The sequence below is a fragment of the Chiloscyllium punctatum genome, chromosome 11 (assembly GCF_047496795.1).
Source record: "Chiloscyllium punctatum isolate Juve2018m chromosome 11, sChiPun1.3, whole genome shotgun sequence".
Classification (NCBI taxonomy): Eukaryota; Metazoa; Chordata; class Chondrichthyes; order Orectolobiformes; family Hemiscylliidae; genus Chiloscyllium; species Chiloscyllium punctatum.
Window position 1 is genome coordinate 61462648 of NC_092749.1, and position 21624 is coordinate 61484271.

At 39.9% G+C, this 21624-nt stretch overlaps 1 protein-coding gene and 1 non-coding gene across 8 annotated transcripts in view; both read left to right on the plus strand.

Moving 5' to 3' along the window:
- Positions 1-1017: 1017 nt before the first annotated feature.
- The window catches only part of LOC140483033 (acylphosphatase-2-like), a 112980-nt gene continuing 92373 nt past the window's right edge, over positions 1018-21624 (plus strand). For 6 of the 7 annotated variants that reach the window (XM_072580916.1, XM_072580917.1, XM_072580920.1 and 3 more), the window contains exons 1-3: positions 1018-1233; positions 6983-6999; positions 20019-20128. In XM_072580916.1, the coding sequence (XP_072437017.1) occupies positions 1116-1233; positions 6983-6999; positions 20019-20128 (245 nt within the window). In that variant the 5' untranslated portion in view covers positions 1018-1115. The remainder of the gene's footprint in view (positions 1234-6982; positions 7000-20018; positions 20129-21624) is intronic. The other variant, XM_072580922.1, reaches the window with a different exon arrangement.
- trnay-gua (transfer RNA tyrosine (anticodon GUA)) lies at positions 9953-10042 on the plus strand. The gene is given in 2 exon segments: positions 9953-9989; positions 10007-10042. It is a non-coding gene; the product is annotated as a tRNA-Tyr (tRNA).

Below are 21624 nucleotides of genomic sequence, written 5' to 3' on the forward strand. Positions count from 1 at the left end.
TCTGGATTGTTTGTTAAGTCTCTCATATTTTACAATGACCATGTTGGTTTCAAAGTTAAAAATCACACAACACCAGGTTATAGTCCAACAGGTTTAATTGGAAGCACTAGCTTTCTGAGCGCTGCTTCTTCATCAGATGGATGATGAAGGAGCAGCGCTCTGAAAGATAGTGCTTCCAAATAAATCTGTTGGGCTATAAGGTGGTGTTGCGTGATTTTTAACTTTGTACACCCCAGTCCAACACCAGCACCTCCAAATCATGTTGGTTTCAGTTCTTTCCTATGTAAACCCAGAACTTTTTTAAAAAAGTTACATTCTCAAGTGAACATTAACAATAGGTGTCACGTCAGCATAGATAATGCATTGAAGGTATAAGGTTAAAGTCTGTCTGTCTGTTTCCCAATGTTCAGACTGATTGTATTCTAAAAAAAAGATTTACAGAATCTTACATGGATCCATGCAGTTTTTGAGCAAAATAAAAAGTAATTCCGCAAGTACAAATTCACCCCACAAACATATATGTGTGTGTGTGGTGGGGAATGGGGGGGATGAGTGCCTGTGAGACAGTGTACGTGTATGAATGTGAGTGTAAAGGGGTAGAAGTCTGTGAGAGGGTGTGTGTGTGAGCGTATGAGAGAGAGCTTGTGTATGAGAAAGTGTGTGAGTGTATGTAACCTTATAAAAAAGTTCTGGAATTTACATATGAAAGAACTGAAACCAACATGGTCATTCCAAAAGATGAGAGACTTAAACAATCCAGGTCTTCTTCAATATATAATTTGTTACATCACACTGTAAACCTTTGCTATAAATTCTGTGTCTTACTATCTTATGCTCCACAATCACCTGATGAAGAAATAACGCTTCGAAAGCTAGTGCTTCCAAATAAACCTGTTGGACTATAACCTGGTGTTGTGTGATTTTTAACTTTGTACACCCAGCCCAACAGCAGCACCTCCAGATTATGATTCGCATCTTGCGGAATAGCTGCTTCCAGATGACCGGAGTGGATCAGGAAAAAGCTGGAATGGAGGACATCCGGTGTAGGTGGTGAGGGAAGTTTGGAGCGGATTGTGTTGACGGCTTGTGCCGGTGCTCTCGCTCTCTGCTGTTGGATGTGCAGTGCGGCTAAACTAACGATTTGTTTCGGTTTATTGTTGATAATGTCAAAGGTGGGGTCAGTGGCAGCGCGATTCAAATCGATAGATTATGAAATTAGTGGCCGAGTACAGGGTAAGTGTGGGGAATATAAATAGACCCTTAAACGTGTTCAGGACAACATCGCCGCGCACCCTCTCTCTAAGGCGGTATTTATCATTTGTTGTTTAAGAAATTGCGGTGCAATACATTCGCAGCCGAATTTCATTACAACCAAGAGGTTTTATTTTGTATCTGAAATAAGAAAAGGCTTAGGATTATGGTACCTAACGCCCCTCCTACACGAACAAAGAAAGGCCGGGACTTTGCAAAGTGCTGGCTGAAAAATGACAAGACTCTTTTTGGTCGAGACCGAATGTTAAGACAGTGCAGAAAATGCAACACTTTCACGTTTGACAAGGCCAGCGGGCGTGTGATATTTGTCTATTGTGAAAGTCGGACTTTGAGAAGCAAAATTGAGAATAGCAACCTGGGAACTGGCATGTTTCCGGATCAGCTGAAAGCTGTGAACAATGCGACACAAATAAGTATTTTTGTACAGCAGCTCAGGCCGAAAGTGTATGTACAAGTTTACAGTCAATGATTTCTATTCTGGTCGCTGGCGACTGTCAGAGACCTTTAACATTTGGGGGTGTCACGTGATCCTCCAGCGTATTTGCAGACGGATCCAGTCATCTATTGCACAGATGCTGGAAACTGAAATAAAACGGAAAATATTCAGGTATGGTACTGTTGCCGGAAATAGGGGGAAAAAAAGTACCCCTTTCAGGTTTAGGTGACCTTTTTATACCGACTCTCAAACGTTAACTTGCTTTCTTTAAAAGTTTATACCAAACCTGAATATTTCCAGTATTTTCTGTAATAGTCTAAAATGTAATGAAGGTCTTGTTTGTACAAGACAATTTCTCCTTGCTATGATTATTTTCCTTTTAATAACATTCTTTTGGCTGAAAATAAAAATTGGAGACAAAATTTAGAGTTTTTTTTCAAAAAAGCACAGCAGCACCTAGTAAGCTTTTGAAAACCGGTGGTGATGAATAGTAAGTCAGGTGATTAACAATTAAAAGAAAGATAGTTAACAATTGCTGAAAATGCTTTCTGAATTAAACATTCTGTCAATAAACTTGTGTTCAATTATAAATATTTCATTAAAATACTGCAGTTATATTCCACATAGAATGATTAAACACTCTTCCTGTACTATCTTTAATTCTAAAATTGCCATTTTCTTCCCACTTTAATCAGTTTCCTCAGAACAGTTGAAGCAAGCCACTTGCATTCTAAACAGTGTTCATTAGCTTCAGAATTGAAATATAAAGTCATATAAACCCTCCATTCTACAAATTTTGCTCATTTCTCCCAAAATCTGTGATAACGTTTACTGCATTCTCTGAAGAATATAACTCTGGTTGGTCTTTTATTTTGTGTCTAGGCCTGGATTTGGTTGCTTGTAGTCCCTAAGTCTTAAGAAATGTGAAGAATAGTTACATTGATTTCCAGTTTGTTGCCATCCACTGCATTTTCATTTCACAGAAAAAATGCAGGACTGCATATTTCTGACACAGAAGGTTGGTGGTGGGGGGAACTCTGGAAACACTGGAGACCAGGCACTATTTGTGGAAAGCGAAGCAGAGGTAATGGGCTGAACTTTCCCAATAGAGCTAGGGAACAGGAGTCCTGAGTATTTTGGGCACTGGGTTTGCCTTAATGCAAATCTGTTTCAAGTTCACATTTTTACATGCACGAACTCTTAATTGACTTGAAGACTGCTTCTCTGGTGAGCAGGCTGTTGAAGCCGGAACACCAATTACAGGCTTTGGTCATGAGCAGTAAATACAATATATTAAATTTTAAAATTTGAGTAAATTGCCATTTCTCTTGTGAGGAGTGATTGGGGTACCAGATGGAGTGAAGGGAGGAAGCATATGGTAGTTTTTTTTACTTCTGTGTTTGCGTGGAAAGGTGTGGTGGAAGGCTTGAGGGTGTTTGATAGAGAAGTGGGCAAATAATTAAGGGAATAGCACATTTGGAATGCTAAAAAAGAAGGGAAGATGTGTTTGAATTTTGTTCACTCTGAGCAGTGAAAATAATGGAGGACAATCTGTGAATGTGCAGACTGGTGAGGTGGAAAGGAAAATACACTTGATTCTTGAAGGGAAAGGACAGCGCGAGAGCAAAAATTGAAGAATTATAGTTCATGGTCCTTGCAAATAAGGTTGAAGGGTTGTGGAAAAGGAAAATAAATTGGAACCACTGCTGTGTAAGTTGGCATTGTAAGAACATGAGATGGAGAAACTGGGAGAATGGTGGAGAGACATTTCAGGAAGTTTGGGGGAAGAAAGTAGTCTCTTTTGGTTATAGTCAATCCTCCGGAATGGTGATAGAGAAGTCCAGGGAAGGATGAGAAGAGTTGGAAATGGACCACGTTAAAGCAAAATGAGTGAAAAATTGAAACCAAGATGATTACTTTTTCCAGTTCTGAGTGACAGCAACAAACAATACCAAAAAGTTATGAAATGGAGAGAGTGGACCCGAGTAGAATTAGATTGAAGAATGTATTCCATGAAAAAATGGGCATGGTCAGGACCCAAATGGTTTTCCATCTTATACTTATTTGGATTAGATGAAAGGATCATAAGATGCAGGAGCAGAATTAAGCCATCTGGCCCATCAAGTTTGCTCTGCTACTGGATCAGGGGTGATATATTTTTCAACCCCACACTCCTGCATTCTCCTTGTAACATTTGATCCCCTTACTAATCAAGAACTTGAGGGCTGACCTTACAGAGGTCTACAAACTCATAAGGGGCATGGATAGGTGAATAGGCAAGATCTTTTTCCTAGGGTGGTGGAGTCCAAAGCTAGATGGCATAGGGTTTAAGGTGAGAGGGGAAAGATTTAAAAGGACCTGAGGGGTAACATTTGCATGCAGAGAGTGCATGTGTGGAAAGAACTGCCAGAGGAAATGGTGGAGGTGTATATAATTAAATATTTTAAAGGTATCTGGATGGGTATACAAATAGTGATGGGTTTGAGGGGTATAGGCCAAGTTCTGGCAAATTGGACTAGGTCAGATTGGGATGTCTGGTTAGTCTGGACGAGTTGGACTAAAGTGTCTGTTTCTGTACTGTGTGAATCTGATTGTCTGTGTCATAAATACACGGTCTTCAGAGCCGTTTGTGACAAGTTATTCCATGGATACATTACCCTTTGGCTGAAGAAATTCTTCCTCATCTCAATTCTTAAAATGTTGTCCTTTCATTCTGAGGCTGTGCCCTCAGGTACAAGTCTCTCCTACCAGTGGAAATATCTTCTCCATATCTACTCTATCCTGGCCTTTACGTATTCTGGTGTAAGTTGTACTATGATCTGCCTTCCCTACCCCAATCTTTCTAAATTCCAACACGTTCAGACCTAGAGTCCTCATGATAAGCTCTTCATCCCAGGGATCATTGTTGTAAGCCTCCTCTGAAAAGCTTTCGAAGGCCAGCATATCCTTCCTTAGATACGGGACCTGTAACCACTCACAATATTCTAAATGTGGTCAGATGACAACATTGGATAGTCTCAGTAGTACATGTCTGCCCTTGTATTGTGGACCTCATGAAATGATTGCTAACATTGCATTTGCCTTTCTAATCACCAAAAAAACCTGCATGTTACCTTAGAGAATGCTGAAATAGGACTCCTTAGTCCCTTTGTGCTTCAGATTTCCAAACGTTTTCCCCACTTAGAAGATAGTCTGTGCCTCTATTCTACGTGTTGAAGGAGTAGTGCTCCAAAAGCTTGTACTTCCAAATAAACCTGTTGGACTATAACCTGGTGTTGTGAGATTTTTAACTTTATCTATTACAGTCCAACATCGGCACTTCCACAACATGTCTAGTTTTTCTACTAAAGTGCGCAATCTCTCACTTTCCCACATTGTGTTCCATCAGCCACCACTTAGACAGGCTAAGAGTGTGGACAAATCCCTTGTACAGCCTCCCTGCTTCCTCAACACAATAGTTTCTGTTCAGTATAAGAATAAGTCTTAGTTTGGTGACAAGAGTGTGGTGGATGGGAATTGTTTGGCCCTCCATTCCAGGAAGAAGAGGAAGCCTCACAGAAGTGTCCTGGTAGAAATTGGAGGTTTCGAAGTCCCAAGCATCATGGGAGAAATGGAGACTGTTAGGGCTTGGAAGCTGGAAAAGGACAATGTATTAGAAGGCATTAAAATGTTGCAGATATGAGGGTTGGTTGGCGGGGGATGAAGAGCGAGAGACGAGGAAGGAAAAGGAAAGGCAAGTAGAAAAGCTTAGCTTGGTGGGACAAGAACAGGCTGAAAACACTGTTTATCAAGACAGTTTTGTTTGCAGATCTTGGGAAGCAGGCACCGAGGGGTAGGAAGCAACTTGGGTTTCAAAGATATCCCAATGGCCTTTTCTGAATGCTTGCTTGACTATCCACTTATCCTGAGCGCTTGCTTGCTCCATTGACTTCTGGCCTACCTGCTTCAAATACAGTTTATACTTTTAGACCAAATATTTTCGATGCAGGCATTTGCCATAAAAGCCCCACACTACAACCATTCCCTGCTTGTCCTTTTTAAGATACCCCAAGCTTATCTGTTCAGCCCAAGTTGTCAATCTATTTATTGATCCATTTGTCAGCTTGACATGCTTTTGGCTTGCCAACTTGTGAAAGAGGGCATTGTGGAAGATGAAAAAGGAGAGTGAAAAGAAATAAAATTTCCTAAAGTCCGTTATTCTGGGAGGGAAGAGGGTAAAAAAAGTGTAGGATGTGTAACCAGATAAAGGGCTAGCATCTCCACAAGACAGAAACAGATATAGAAGAAAAGAGAGATATCATCAAAGGAACAGAAAGTCAGTTTTTTTTAAAGTCTGTCAGTGCCATTCCCTTATTTAGAGAGGCTAAATTTTTTTGGCAGGGCTTTGTCCAGAAAGTTTGTAAACTAATGAATTTGGTTTGAAAGACATTTAATGCCAGAAAAGGGGGAGATATGGAAATATCTGGAATAATCAGCAGTTTGCAAGGTGGGAACTATTTGTGACGAGAGAATGGTACGTTCATTATAAAGTCCAGAGAAACACTGAGATTCCTCATTATCACATATAGGAAAATCTAACTGTACTAACCTCTGTCTTCAATCATGGTTGATTAAAGTGAACCCCACTCATCATCTGCTGCAAATTAAGTCCATGTTCTCTTGATACCAATTGGACTCTAATTCAAATGGCCTGACTCAAATGGATACCTCATCCATTTGAAATATCAGACATTTTAAGTTAGGGCTAAGAAGGAACCAGCCACAAACTCCATTTAACTGTCACTTGTGCATGGGGAAATGAAGTTTCCATTACAGAAATTTTGAGTTGGAGGAAAATCTGGGAAATTCTTTTGAAAAAATTGGGTGTTTTCATTGTGTGTATGGAATATTTATTATGAATTCCTTGTAATTTTAGAGTTTCCAATTATAAAATGTTTACAGAGGATTTTTTCAAAGGTTTAATTAGGAAGTTTTATGATTTTAAGTCAACATGAAAACAATTGGAATATTCAAGAAAGCAGCTAATAGCCACCATCTCAACAGTCATTAAGAAAATGCAATAAAAACTGGCCCAGTCAGTAATGTCCACAACTTGTGGAAAAAGTAATGTAAAATTTAGGAAATAACATTGGTGGAAAGCAGGCAGAGGCCATTTGCAGATGTTTAATTCTATGTGCTTGAAACGAACCTGATATGAAATCATCTAATTTATTACATTGGCTTTTTGTTTTAGTGGGATTACATGGTTGATCTATACTTTTTCTTTTTCCACAGGGGTCTGTTTCAGAATGGTAAGATGACTGCTGCGGAATCATTTAATATTCTTAAAAGTCAGTAAAGCAGAGGTTTGTAATTTGTTGGGATAAACATTTTTTTGAGTTTATGGGTAACTTCTAATTCTTTTAATAAATAATACCTGTTGTTGCTTCTGTTATGACACAATGGTGAACCCTTCTGTTAATTAAACCAAACACCCAGAAAAGCTGACCTCGCCTCGTAACCTGTTAAAGAATGTGTGACAGAGAACTCCCAAATTCCACTATTTAAAGAAAAAAAGTCAATTTATTCTTTAACTCTAACAACCACTTACAATTCTACGCCTCCTTTCTCTTAAATGCTTGTTGTCTGCCTCCAACTCTATAACAATATACCATTCCCATAAAAACACGTATTAAAATTACACCAAATTAATTTAAAAAAAACACGCAGTGGCTGTTGTCATCTGTGTCTATCTTTCTCTGGCTGAAGATCTCCCTGAGCCGTCTTCGGTCTTTTGCTGCAAAGGAGTTTCATATGAAAAAGGTACCTTTGATAGAGAGTGTTTTGAATGGCAGCCTCTCTCTCTAGATGGCAGCTAACTCTCTGTCTAACTTTCAAATGTTTGCTTCTTTTTCCCCCAACATCAGATCATCTCATTGGTTCAAGGTTGGCAAAAACAATAAATTCAAACTCAATTTGGTTTTTGTATCCTGGGACATAATTTAAACGGATTGGTTAGATTCAAATTGTTGTCAAAACAACTACGGTATCTATTTCACAGCGCAATGGTATATATTTTCAATTTTCCAGTACACTCTAAGACTACTAGCCAGTTATATGACAGGTGCTTGTAAACTCTCATTGCAAAACAGCATTCATTCCCTCTTAAAGGTACAGTACACACCTTCAGCTTTATAACACATCACCTCCACTGTTCAACACACACTGATACCAAAGTGATAGCCCGATAGAGTCATACTGCTCGGAAATAGACCCTTTGGTCCAGCCAGTCCATGCCGACCATAATCCAAACTAAACTAGTCCCACCTGTCTGAGCTTGGCCCATATTCCTCCAAACATTTTTTGTTCATGTACTTACCCAGGTGTCTTTAAAACATTGTAACTGTACTCGCATTCACCACTTCCTCTGGAAGTTAATTCCACGTATAGACCACTGTGTTTTCTTAAAAGAATTGTCTTTCATGTCGTTTTAAATTGTCCTCCTCACCTTAAAAATATGCTCCCTAGTCTTGGAGTCCCCCATTCTACGCAAAAGCCACCTCATAATTTTACATCCCTCATAATTTTATAAACCTATATAAGGTCACCCCTCAGCCTCCTTTGCTCAAGTGAGAAAAGTCTCAGCTTCTCTTCATTACTCAAACCCTCCATTCCTGCAACATCTTGGTAAATCTCTCCTGAGCCCTTTCCAGGTTAATAATATCCCACCTGTAGCATTTTGAGAAAACAAACAAGGGCACGACTTAGACAATTAAATGTAGGGCCTTGAGAAGTGTAATAGAACAGAGAGATCTAGGGGTTCAGGCACATATTCCTTTGAAGTTTGTGTCACTTATAGGTAGGTTGCTTAAGGAGGCATTTAGCACGCTTCCCTTCATTGCTCAGGCCTTTGAGTATAGGAGTTAGGACATTGTGTCAGACATGAGGGGAGGCCTCTTCTAGTTGCCCTACTATAGGAGAGGTATTACTAAGCTTGCAATACTTTGTAGGTAAAAACAATAACTGCAGATGCTGGAAAGCAAATACTGGATTAGTGGTGCTGGAAGAGCACAGCAGTTCAGGCAGCATCCAACGAGCAGCGAAATTGACGTTTCGGGCAAAAGCCCTTCATCAGGAATAAATACCTTGTAATTATCCAAATTAAACTCCATCTGCCAGTCTTCAACCCATTGACCCAATTGATCACAATCTCTTTGTAATCTTAGATAATCTTTTTCAGTGTCCACAATACCATCAATTTTGGTGTCATATGTAAACTTACTAACCACACCACCTATGTTATCTTCTAAATCATTTATATAAATTACAAACAAAAGTGGACCAGCACCAATCCCTATAAAACACTGCTGAAAAACAACCCTCCACCATCACACTATCTCCTGCCATTAATCAATTTTGCATCCAGTTGGCAAGCTCACTCTGACTTCCATGTATCCTAACTTTATTAATTAGTCTGTATTGCAGAACTTTGTCAAAGGTTTCACTAACTTCCAAATAAACAATGCCTGCTGTTTTGGCCTCATCATCTCCCTGGTTACTTCCTCAAAAAAGTCAGTCAAGTTTGTGAGACTCAACTGTCCTCACACAAATCATGCTGGCTATTCCTAATCATTCCTTGCCTCTCTAAATGCTCTAAAAATCTGCTTTTCAGAATCACTTCCAACAACATATGCACCATCAAAGTCAGGCTCTCAGGTCAATAGTTCCTAGTCTTCTCCGTAGATTGTTTCTTAAACAAAAAGACAAACATTAGCTGGTATCCAGTAATCTGGCACCTCACCTGTAGTTACAAATAATACAAATATTTCTGCAATTTCCTCCCTAGCTTCCCACAATATCCTGTATGCAATAGGTCAGGTCCCAGAGAGTTAACCAACTTTGTATTTTATAAGACCTCCAGCACTTCCTCTTTTGCAATGTGAACTGTTGTCAAGACATTACTATTTGTTTCTCTGAGTTCTGTAGCATCCACTTCCTTCTCTACAGTAAATTAGCGTTTACCTAATTATCACTTCAGTCACATGCCGTGTCACTCACTAGACCCAAAGCATTCCCCTATTATCACTTCAATCACATGCCCTGTTTTATTACCCATGGAAGGTCAAGTTTTGTTCCTTCCTAGTGGGAGCATTCACATATTGATAAAGAAAATTCTCTTGAACACATGTAACAAATTCTTCACCATCTAAACCTTCAACACTGTAGTAGTCCCAGTCAATGTTTGGAAAACAATGTTCGGGCTCTCCTTCGATAGCTCAGCTGGTAGAGCGGAGGACTGTACTGTGTCGCAAATCTGTCATCCGTAGGTTGCCGGTTCAATTCCGGCTCGAAGGAGCCTCAGCTGCTTTATGGGCGGCACGGTGGCACAGTGGTTAGCACTGCTGCCTCACAGCACCAGAGACCCGGGTTCAAATCCCACCTCAGGCTACTGACTGTGTGGAGTTTGCACATTCTCCCCGTGTCTGCATGGATTTCCTCCGGATGCTCTGGTTTCCTCCCACAGTCCAAAGATGTGCAGGCCAGGTGAATTGGCCATGCTAAATTGCCCGTAGTGTTAGGTGAAGGGGTAAATGTAGGGGTATGGGTGGGTTGCACTTCGGCGGGTTGGTGTGGACTGGTTGGGTCGAAGAGCCTGTTCCCACACTGTAAGTAATCTAATCTAAACTAAAATCACCTACTATTATAACCTTATTATTCTTATATCTGAGATCTCTCTAGATATTTGTTCCTCAATTTCCCTCTGACTATTGGGGGGGGTCTATAGTACAATCCCATTAAGGTGATCATTTCTTTTTTATTTCTAATTCCAACCCATATATTTTAACTAGACGAGTTTTCAGAAATATCTTCTCTGATTACAACAGTAATGTTTTCTTTAATCAAAAATGCCACTCCCCTCTCCTCTTTTGCTTCCCTTTCTGTCCTTGCTATGATATCTAAAACCCAGAACATTGAGCTGCCAATTCTGTGCATCCCTCAGCCAAGTTCCTGTAATAGCTATGACGTCCCAATCCCATGTTCCCAAATGTGCCCTGAGTTCATCAGCCTTGCGTGTAAGACCTCTTGCATTGAAATAAATGTAATTTAATTCTTCAGATTTACTTTGTTCTCTGTCTTGCTCTTGTCTGTCTTTTCTAATTAACTTGTTCTTTTCACATTCAAAACAATTCTCATCCATTTTTCTATCTACTCTGCTACTTGGGATCCCTTCCACCCACCCTCTCAAGTAGTTTACAGTCACCCTTCATAGAATGAACAAATCTTCCCGCTAGGATATTGGTCTCTTTCCACTCCTGGTAAAACCATCCTTTTGAACAGGTGCTTTTTTTTCCCCAGAAGCGATCCCAATCATCCAAGAACTTGAATCCCAGAACATTACACCATCTCCTCAGCCATTGATTTATCTTCTTTATTCTTTCCCTCATTCAGTCTTGGCTCCAGGAGTAAACCAGAGATTACTACCTTTGAGGTTCTGTTTTGTAATCTTCTACTTAATCTCCTGTATTTAATCCATAATGCCTTAGTTTTTTTCCTTAACGATGTCCTTCCCACCGATGTGCACAGTAACTTGAGGTTTCTCACTCTCCCCTTAATGATTAGATTAGATTAGATTAGGTTCCTTAGAGTGTGGAAACAGGCCCTTCAGCCCAATCAGTCCACACTGACCCTCCGAAGAGCAACCCACCCAGACCCACCTCCATCTGACCAATGCCCCCAACACTATGGGCAATTTACCATGACCAATTCACCTGACCTGCACATCTTTGGACTGTGGGAGGAAACCAGAGCACACAGAGGAAACCCACGCAGACACAGGGAGAATGTGCAAACTCCACACAGACAGTCACCCAAGGCTAGAGTCGAACCTGGGACCCTGGTGCTGTGAGGCAGCAGTGCTAACCACTGAGCCACCGTGCTTCAAATGTTTTGAAATATGCTTAATCCTGGCACCAGGAAAGCAAGCAACATACTATCCTCGATTCATGTTTATTGTCGCAGAATCTCCTGTTCGTGTCCTTGACAGGAAAGTCTCTATAACAACAATTCTTTCAAATTTTGTGAAACCCTGTTTAACGGAAGATTCATTCTTAGTGCCCAAGATCTCACTGCCTGTTCTGTAGTCCTCTGAGACGCTATCCTTTTTTAACAATACCCAAAATTAAGTATCTGTAGCTGAGAGAGGAATAGCCACAGGAGACCTCTGAACTACGTTTTTATCTTTTCTGACAGTCACCCATCTATCTGACTGATCCGCGATGTATTCACTTCTCTAAATCTACTCGCCATCTAATTCTGTGTCTCTTGTATCCTCTAAACGATATTAAGCCTAAAAAGAAGCAGTTTACAATAGAACCTTTGTATGCAAAATAAACTACCTTTCCTTACCCAAAGAATTAATATTAAGCATGCAAAAAATAAATAAAAGAAATCGTAAAAAGAAATTACCTACTTATCTGAATAATCGAATTTAACCCCCCTCCCCCAAGTTGTCCAGCAAACATTTAGTTTCCAGTCTTCTGATATAAAAATGCACTCCCGAGCCATCCATATGTAGGCTTCTCCAAAAACTCTGTAAACGCAACTATTTAAAAAAAAAGTTCTCCTCTGCAATTTGAAAAAAAACTTTAAAAAATTTTTGCATATAATTTTACAGAAGAAAAGCTGAGCTGTCCACATGGAGGTGTTTCCAAATGGTCTAGTAACAGAACTCTTAGAAAAAGAATCACACACATGTTTTGGTTTTTTTTGCATTTTTGACTGTAAAAGAATCAGATATACATCCGAATAAAAATCTTATGCCAATGAAATGTAATAACTGTAATAAATCTAGAAGTATGTTATATGTAGAACTTTCCAAAAATTCTGTTAACCCAACTCTGTTTGAAAAAACATTTATGCGCTTTGTTTTGACTATAGAAGAATCAAAAAAATTTTATGTGACTAAAATGTAAGAAATCTAGAAGTAAATCTAGAAATTAGCCTGCAAGGAGCAGCTGCAAGATTTGTGCTATTTTCAGTCCATCATTTTAGGACCCTAGATGGCAGTATCTGAACACTCAATGTCAGTTTAATTCAGTTGCATTTTAATTTGTTGTCTTGTGCTCATTGTTTCTGAGTTGAGGAACATATTGTGTCATGTCATTCCTCAGTTCCAAGCTCCTCTCCTTCTGCTCTCTTTTCCACTTTGCTATGAATCAAGTTGTTCCTACTTTTTAGCTTCAGCACTGATCCTCCCACTATACCATCCCTAACACGGTACTTTCTAGGAGAACAAGCATTTCTTTCAGTGACTGAGGAACCTTGTATTTTAGGGAACCAGTCCTAGATGAGAGGATCACTTAATTTCTTAACTGTTAATGATACAGCTCTGCTTTTGTTTTAAACAAGGATCATGGTTTAGAGCAACTAATATTCTGCCAAGTGAAAATGGATATCAGTTTAAAATTGTGGTCATTGTAATTTTTTTAAGAAAATGACAAAATAGATTTTACAAAAGTTTAGCAGTGTTTGTTTTAATTAACTCAAATTTTCTAGTACGTAACTGCCTATTTATTCTTCCTGACCATCAGAAGTAAAGAAACCAGCGGCATATCAAAGGTGCCCCCTCCCGGCCCCCCATGGTTGTGACCAAGCCATTCTTAAATATGTTTAAGGCTGAGGTAGAGATATTTTTGGTCTGTGGGAATCAAGAGATGCTATCTTTTACTACTAACTCCTAAAACCAACCAAAAACATGCAGGAATGGTTAGAATGCACTGTGACCACAGCTGCATATACAGATTCTCTCATGGAACTGTCAGTGGATTCTGCAAAATTGACATATATTTCACAAGCTAGTTATGTTGGGATAATCCTTTTTTTAAATCATGAGAACAAGAATAGCTATTGTAGTAATTTAAAAGGCAAAAAAACCCAAATAGGAATGCGGTTATATAATTAAAAAGGCCTGGTTAATATTGCAACTTTGCTTTGGTGTGGGGCGGGAAAAAGAATTTATGGTTACCAAAGAACTTGAATGTTAAGAAGGTTGTTTTCTGAATAATTGCAACCTCTTTCATTTACTGACTTTTGTTGAAAATGCGGTAGTTATAAGACACCAACTTGCAAAAAGGATTGCATAATTCAGTGCCTAAGCAGAGCTGCAATAAAGCACATCTCACTTTAAATATTCCTGATGCTAAATTTGTGAATGTGCAGGGAGCAGATAGGAGGCCATTTAAAAATCTTGTTTAAAGATGGTACTTCCAGTAATGGAGTACTGGCAGATTTTGTGCTTGTCCTGGAGTACGGTTTGAATCCATGACTGTCTTACTCAAAAGTTTCCAACAGAACTATATTTCATACCCTTTTTAATTGTATGCAGTTCAACAGGGTGGAATGTGACGATTCAGCCCATTATGTCAGCTTTCATGTAGTACTGTCAATTTAGCCCCATGGTCTTTTCTCTTTATACCCTTTTAATTTTTTTTCTTTAATATTTATCCATTTCTCTTTTAATTTTTACATATGTAATACATCTGTATTATTATTCACAGATCTGATTATGAATTATTTTGTGTAGTTATATGGAAGTTTTCCCACATCATTTCTGGATATAGCTGAATGATCTGGAATTGGAAAATATCTGTAGGGTTTAAGCACAAAAATGTTTAAAATTAAGCATTAAAGGTGTATTTGACACAGAAAATGTACCGCTCTGGAATTCAAACAGAATCAGCCTCTCAACTGCTCCAAGGTGGCGTTGCTGCTTTGATCAGGCAACAAAACCATTGGGTTCACTGTCAAGGTAGTTTAGGGTTAGACTGGCAGTGATGAGGCAAGGCCGTAAGTGTGTCATTGGAAGTCAGTCATAGAGTATTTGATTTCATTAATCTTTGATAATAAGTGGAACAGATGATAGAGGAGGCTATTGGTAATCAGTGGCAGCCGGGCTCTAAAAGGGGATGGTAACCTGCTGTTGACTCAAGGAGGATTGGTGGTGACCTCTTAGCAAAGCACACTGACACTCATTATTGTTGGGTAAAAGGTAAATGACCAGAGAAGAATCTAAGGATCCCCTCCAAAGACAGCATGTGAGAGAGGGACAGCCTATTGGCCTGGGACTGTTACCAGTATTTCTCCTCTGGAGGGGGGAGAGCATTAATGAGTGTAGGGAGGACTAAGATTCAGAAATAGAAAAGTATCAGGAGGGTCACTCTTTGTCTGGGCATGGTGAAGAAGGGTGCAGAATAAACTGACAGTAGATCACCACACCAAGAAAGATTCACCTGGAGCCAGAAGTGTGCTGTACGCAACTAGGTGTAGACTAGAACTGTAGGTGTCAGGATGTCAGTGTTAAAGAAGATTGTGGCTGGTTAGGAAGGGTGTCTTGGACTTGCATATCATGCTAAATGATAAACTATGACCCATGGGCCTCATGGACACCCAATGCCTGTAGCTTTGAAGATACCCCTGTTTAAAAAGGGAGTAAGGCAAAAGATGGAAAATTACACACAAATTAGCCTAACTTTGGTTGTGGATAAGATCCTGGAACCCATTTTGAAAGATGAGATTTCTGAATACTTAGAAATGTATGGTACAATAGGGCAAAGTCAACGTGGTTTCATCAAGGGAAGGTCATGCCTGACAAATCTGGTGGAAGTCTTTGAGGAAGTAACGAGCAGGTTAGACCAAGGAGAGCTAATGGATATTATCAACCTGGACTTCAAGAAGGTCTTTGACAGGGTGCCATACAGAAGGGTACTGAGTGAGATAAGGAACCATGGTGTTAAAGGCAAGGTGCTAGCATGGATAGAAGCTTGAATGTCTGGCAGAAAGCAGAGAGTGGGGATAAAAGGGTCCTTCTCAGGATGGCAGTCGTGTCGAGAGGTGTTCCGCAAGGCTCAGTATTGGGACCACAACTTTTCACTTTATACATTAACAATTAGCGAACTGAGGGCATTCTGGCTACGTTTGCAGATGATACAAAGATAGATGGACATGTAGCATTTAGGAAGCAGGGAGACTCATTTGGACAGGTTAGGAGAGTGGGTAAAGAAATGGCAGATGAAATAAATTGTGGGAAGGTGTGAGGTCAGGCACTTTGGTAAGAAGAATGGAGGAATGGGCTATTTTGTAAATGGGGAGAAAATTCAGAAATCTGAAGTGCACAGAGACTTGGGAGTTCTAGTCCAAGATTATCTCAAAGTAAACTTGCAGGTTGAGTCAGTAGTTAGGAAGGCAAATGCAATGATGGCATTTATTTTGAGAGGACTTGAATATAAAAGCAAGGATGTACTTCTGAGGTACTATAAGGCTCTGATCAGACCACATTTGGAATATTATGTGCAGTTTTGGGCCCCATATCTCAGGAAGGATGTACTGACCCTGGAGCATGTTCAGTGGAGGTTCACGAGAATGGTCCCAGGAATGAAAAGCTTAACATATGAGGAGCATTTGAGGACTCTGGGTCTATGCTCGATGGAGTTTAGAAGGATGAATTGAACCATACAGACTACTGCATGGCTTAGACAGAGTAGATGTAAGGAAGATGTTTCCATTGGTAGGAGAGACTAGGACCGGAGGGTACAGCCTTAGATTAAAGGGAAGACCTTTTAGTTACAGAGATAAGGAGAATCTTCTTCAGCCAGTGAGTGGTGAATCAATGGAATTCATTGCCACAGAAGGCTGTGGAGGTCAGGTCATTGAGTAAACTTAAGACGGAGATAGATAGGTTCTTGACTGTCAAGGGGATCAAGGCTTAAGGGGAGGAAGCAGGAGAAGGCGGTTGAGAAACCTATCAGCCATGATTGAATGGCCTAATTTCTGTTTCTGTGTCTTATGGTCTTATAACTCTTGTTGCACTGAACTGTTATTAATCAGGCACCTCCCAGTTCACTGGGACAAGTGTAGGATCTCCTAATGAATAGTTCATTGCTAAATCAAGGAGTTGACCAATATTTTAATTAAGAGGGCTGCTAACTATGCATTTCCAGAAAGTCCTGGCAGGCAGAGAGGTCATCAGCTTCAGGGCCATCATTGGATTCCTCAGTTATATGTGTGTGGCCATCAAGGTCTTTGGGACCACCCAGAGGCTTTCATAGAAGACAGTCAACTCCATCAACGTTCAACTGGTCGGTAACTGACAAAAAGTGCATTGTGCGGATGTGACTCTAAATTCCTCGGTGTAGTTATGATGCATGCCTACTTCAACTGTCCTAGATAGCATTGCTGTTCCAACCCTCATATGCCTTTAGTGATAAATCTTCAGGGTCAACAGTTGCCCACTGAAGACGTGACTGCTAGTATTGGTGAAGAGCCTTCATGCTACAGTAGTGGAATAATACCAATATCTGCCACTGATCAAACCTAGTAACCATCACAGATCAGTGGCCTCCTCAAGATGTGATCTTAAGACTGATGAGTTGGAAAAGGACATTGCAGCACTCTTAATCCATTGCTGCAACTTCGCCAACACAAACTGTTAAATTGTTAGAAGATGTCATTGAGGCAATCCTGTGTGATTTTACTTATCATGATTTGTTGTGTGCCAATTTTATAATGCTAGAAGAAGACAACAAGCCAGGCAGCATCAGGAGGTGGACAAGTTGATGGTTCGGGTGTAACCCTTCTTTAGGACTTGGGGTGGGTGAGAGGGGAGCTACAGATATAGGGGGTGAGAGGACAGGCTGGTGAAATGGCTATAGGTGAAGGCAGATAGAGGGTATGACCTCGTTGGTCAATGGGAGGAATGAATACAGTGGCAGTGAGGGGGAGGGAGGCCACCTGAAACTGGAGAACTCAATGCTGGGTCTCACGGGCTGCAGGGTGCCCAGGCAGAAGGTAGGCCCCCCCCCCCCCCCCCCCCCCAAATAGGCGCTGCGGCCCGTCCTGGCAATGGAGGAGGCCAAGGATGGTCACGCCTGAAAGGGAGAAGTTGGGGGAACTGAAATGGGTGCCGACAGTGAGGACTGCAGACCCGGCTGCGACACTCGGTGAGCCGCCCTTCAAGTACATGCCTGGTCTCCCCGAATGTAGAGAAGACCACACCAGGAGCACCCAATGCAATGGAAGAGAGTCAGCTGAACCCCACCTGGAAGTACGGCCCGGGACTCCAGTTGGAGGCGAGAGGGGTGGTGTACCAGCAGGCACTGCACCCTTCCTGGTTGCGGGGGGAAGGCACCTGGGGGCCCGGTGGCAGGGGTGGTGTGAACCAATGACTGTCGGAGGAACGGCCCCCATGGAAGGCTGAGAGCGATGGGAAGTTTCAGCTGCAACCCTTCTTCAGAACTGGGTTTGGTGGGGTTTGGGGGGGGGGGGGGGTGGGGCGCTGCAGATACAGGGGGTGGTGAGGGCAAGGTGGTGGTGGGGATTCCAGCGTCTGCAGTTTTTCTTGTCTCAATACTAACTTTATTAATGCTAAACGGGCCATTATCAAATCTGCAGATTAGCCTGTTTTTCTAATCAACCTATTCAGAGATGTTTTATACACCTCTGGATCAAGTGGTATGAACCCAGGCCTCCCTGTGCCAGGGGTAGGGACACTAACAATGTGCCACAAGTGGCCGATTAATTCAGTAATTAATTAGTAATAATTAAGCAATAGCTAGATTGTACAATTTCTTATTTTTAACTCATGTCCCAATGAGAATTCTAAGTCAGTAACATAGATTAGCATCTCTTGTGTTGCAAATTGAGCAGTGTAGTTCAGAGCTTTGACTGCAGTACCAAACAGATGAGGATAACACAACTGATCTTGACTCCTCTGGATAAACAGGAAGCTTTCTATTCAGTGCTACTCCAGTTTTTCCACTTTGCTCAATCGGGGGATAACAACAGACTTTAGGAGGATAAAGATTGGTAAAAGATGTAGTCACATGGCAGATGAAGTAAGGAATGTATTAAAAGATATGGAAACAATTCTGAAGGGTGCACAATTAACATAGATTTAAAATAATTTATAGTATTTCTGCATGTAACATGAAAAAGTCTGATGCAGTGTGGTGGAATTATCACCAGGAATGTATGAATTGAAAGGGTGGTGGAATGAGGTTTAATAGTGACCTTCAAAAAAAAATTGAACTAGATAAATATTTACGTGGAAAATGTATAGGACTGTGTAGAAAGAGTGTGAGAATAATCGGACAGCTGTTTCAAAGAATTGGCAGACTCTCAATAGGCTGAATGTGATCCTTCTGTACTGTATCATTCTGGAATATGTAGCCTCAGGAGGATTTTTACTAAATCAAATAAATCTTTGATTTCACATCAGCTACCCTTAGGCCTGGTCATAATAAATTAATATTTGTGGACAGCTTTGTGTTGTGGATTGAACAAGAAGAGAGGTTAAATAATTATTTCACTTGAAGGAGGACACCAAACCTTATCTCAGATGAAAAAAATCCCTCTTAAAATGCCTCATGTAATGAGATGATTTAAAATTCAGCTTTCAGTACTATAGCTTCTAAAGCCTGCAATGCATTCTGGAAATGATTCTGTCATTGATAATGATTGTTACAAGATCTTATTGTGCATTCATATTGTATAAGTTTTCAAAGGATAATAAAGAAGGACAAGTGACTTTGAGAGTACTCTGCATATGTTGGCTGCTGTGGTCATGACCTTCATAGAATAGATTACATCATCATTAAGCAAGGATATGTATTTCTCAATGGTGCAAATATGTGGCACACAAGCTGCAGCACTCTTAAATAGCAGTATATTGAATAATTATTTTACTTTTGAAACTATTGAAAATCATAACATAAAAGCACTAAATTACTAAAAGATGTTTTTTGGTATCTGACTGATTGGTAGATGTTTTGTTTAAAAAAAACCCATACTGTTATTTTAAAAAAGAGCAGGGAACTTATCCCCAGTACTTACCAATATTTATTACTCAATCAGTATCACAAAAAGCCAACTATCTGGTCATTAGCAAACTATTGTTTGTGAGTTTGCTTCGTGCAAATTAGCTTCTACATTTCCTATAGTAACAACAATGACTACAATTCAATAAGTATTGTAAGTATTATAACGTGCTTTGAAACATATGGTAGTCATGAAAACCACAATATAAAGTTGTATTTTTTTCTCAATCTCTTTTTTTTTATTCTTTCAAATGGAAAGGTTCTAATTCTACCCTGATGTAGCTATTAATATTTGAATACAGGGGTATTTAGTTCACACCATTGCAGATCAATTGGTAGGCTTTGCCTCAAAACAGCAATGTAGTTTCAAACTGTATTTTTTTAGAAACCTATGTACAGTAACCAGATGATCCAAATTAAAAGCAATTGAACACAGTTTTAATTGTTTAATTTTATTTCAGTACACAGAGGATCAGGCTAGAAAACTTGGAGTGGTGGGATGGGTTCGAAATACTAGGAGGGGAACTGTAGAGGGACAAGTGCAAGGGAAAGAGGAACTAGTGAACTCAATGTAAGTATTTCATTCTATTTATATATTTATTGCAAATTAATGAAATATTTGTTTTGCCAAAAGTATCATAATGACGACTATAAAAAGAATTGATCTCCAAGCACAAAGAGCATTTTGAAAAATGTTAGAGTGAATTTATGTTGTCTGTATTTGTTTAACTTCTCTTCATACTGTTTGAACATTATTACAGGTAGCTAAGATTTTTAAACAAAATTCTTTCTTGTGTTGAAAATTGAGTATAGACTTGCTTGGTTAAACAAGTTGTAGTCATCGGTCACTTTTGCTAATTCAATATTGAAAATCTTTGAAAAAGACATATTTTGACAAACCTTTTTGTTTTGCACTCGCCGGGATAATTTATGAGAAATATCAATTTGATGGGAAAACTTTTTTTTAAAAACTCTATGAGAAGGGAGTATACTCTGTGTGGGTGGCCTCCCATGCTTTGTTGGATCAAGCTGCCTGGCTTTGTACCAGGAACTGATCAGAGTTGGAATATGGTCACTTCTAACTGAATTGCTCTTCTATCAGCAATGTCAGCTGTAATCGGAGAACCCCTTCTCAGGAACATAGTGTGACAAATATGGATAATACATTATCATCAGTTTTGGAATTTGGACTTTTGAAAATAAAGGAGCAGACGAACTTTTAAGTTAGCTTATGATTTGGCAGCTGATATTTTTAAAGTCCAAAATTGATATTTCCTCTTTCCTATCCTCCAAAATGTACAAAGGCTGCAAGCATAAGATCAAATTATGGTCATGTTTCAATTGTACATGGCACTTTTGAGACCACATCTGGAGTACTGCTAAGTATTTGTGACTGTATTTATGGAACAATGTAACGCACTGGAAACATTTAGAGAAGGTTTATCAGACTAATATCTGGAATGAGTGGATAGCCTTACAGGAAAATTTTGGACAGGCAAGCTTGTACCCACTGGGGTTTAGAAAAGGAAGAAGTAACTTGATTGAAAATACAGATCCTGAGGGTTCTAAAGAAGGTTTTGGACTCAAAATATTCACTGTTCTTTCTCTCTCCAGAATACTGCCAGACCTATTGAGTTACTACAGCGCTTTTTGTTTTTATTTAAGATCCTGAGGGGTCTTGACAGGGTAGCTGTGGAAAAGGTGTTTCCTTTTATGGAAGACTGTAGAACTGGACCACAGTATTAAAACGCAGAGGTTGATTATCACTGCTGTTGCTTCCTTCACCTTTTCAAAAGGTTCAAGAGTTCTTTAAATATTTTAAGGCAGAGATAGATTTTTATTGAGCAAAGAGATGAAAGGTTGCCAGCGTAGGTAGGAATATAGATTTGAGGTTAAAGTCAACTCAGTCGTGATACTTTTGAGTGGCAGAGCAAGCTCAAGGAGTTGAATGGCCTACTCCTGGTCTTTGTTTGCATGTTGGGTGAAGATGAAACAGTGTTGTAGTTTAAAATATAGGATGGAAGAGAACTGGCAGCTGGAACGATGGATTAGGAATGAAGAGATCCT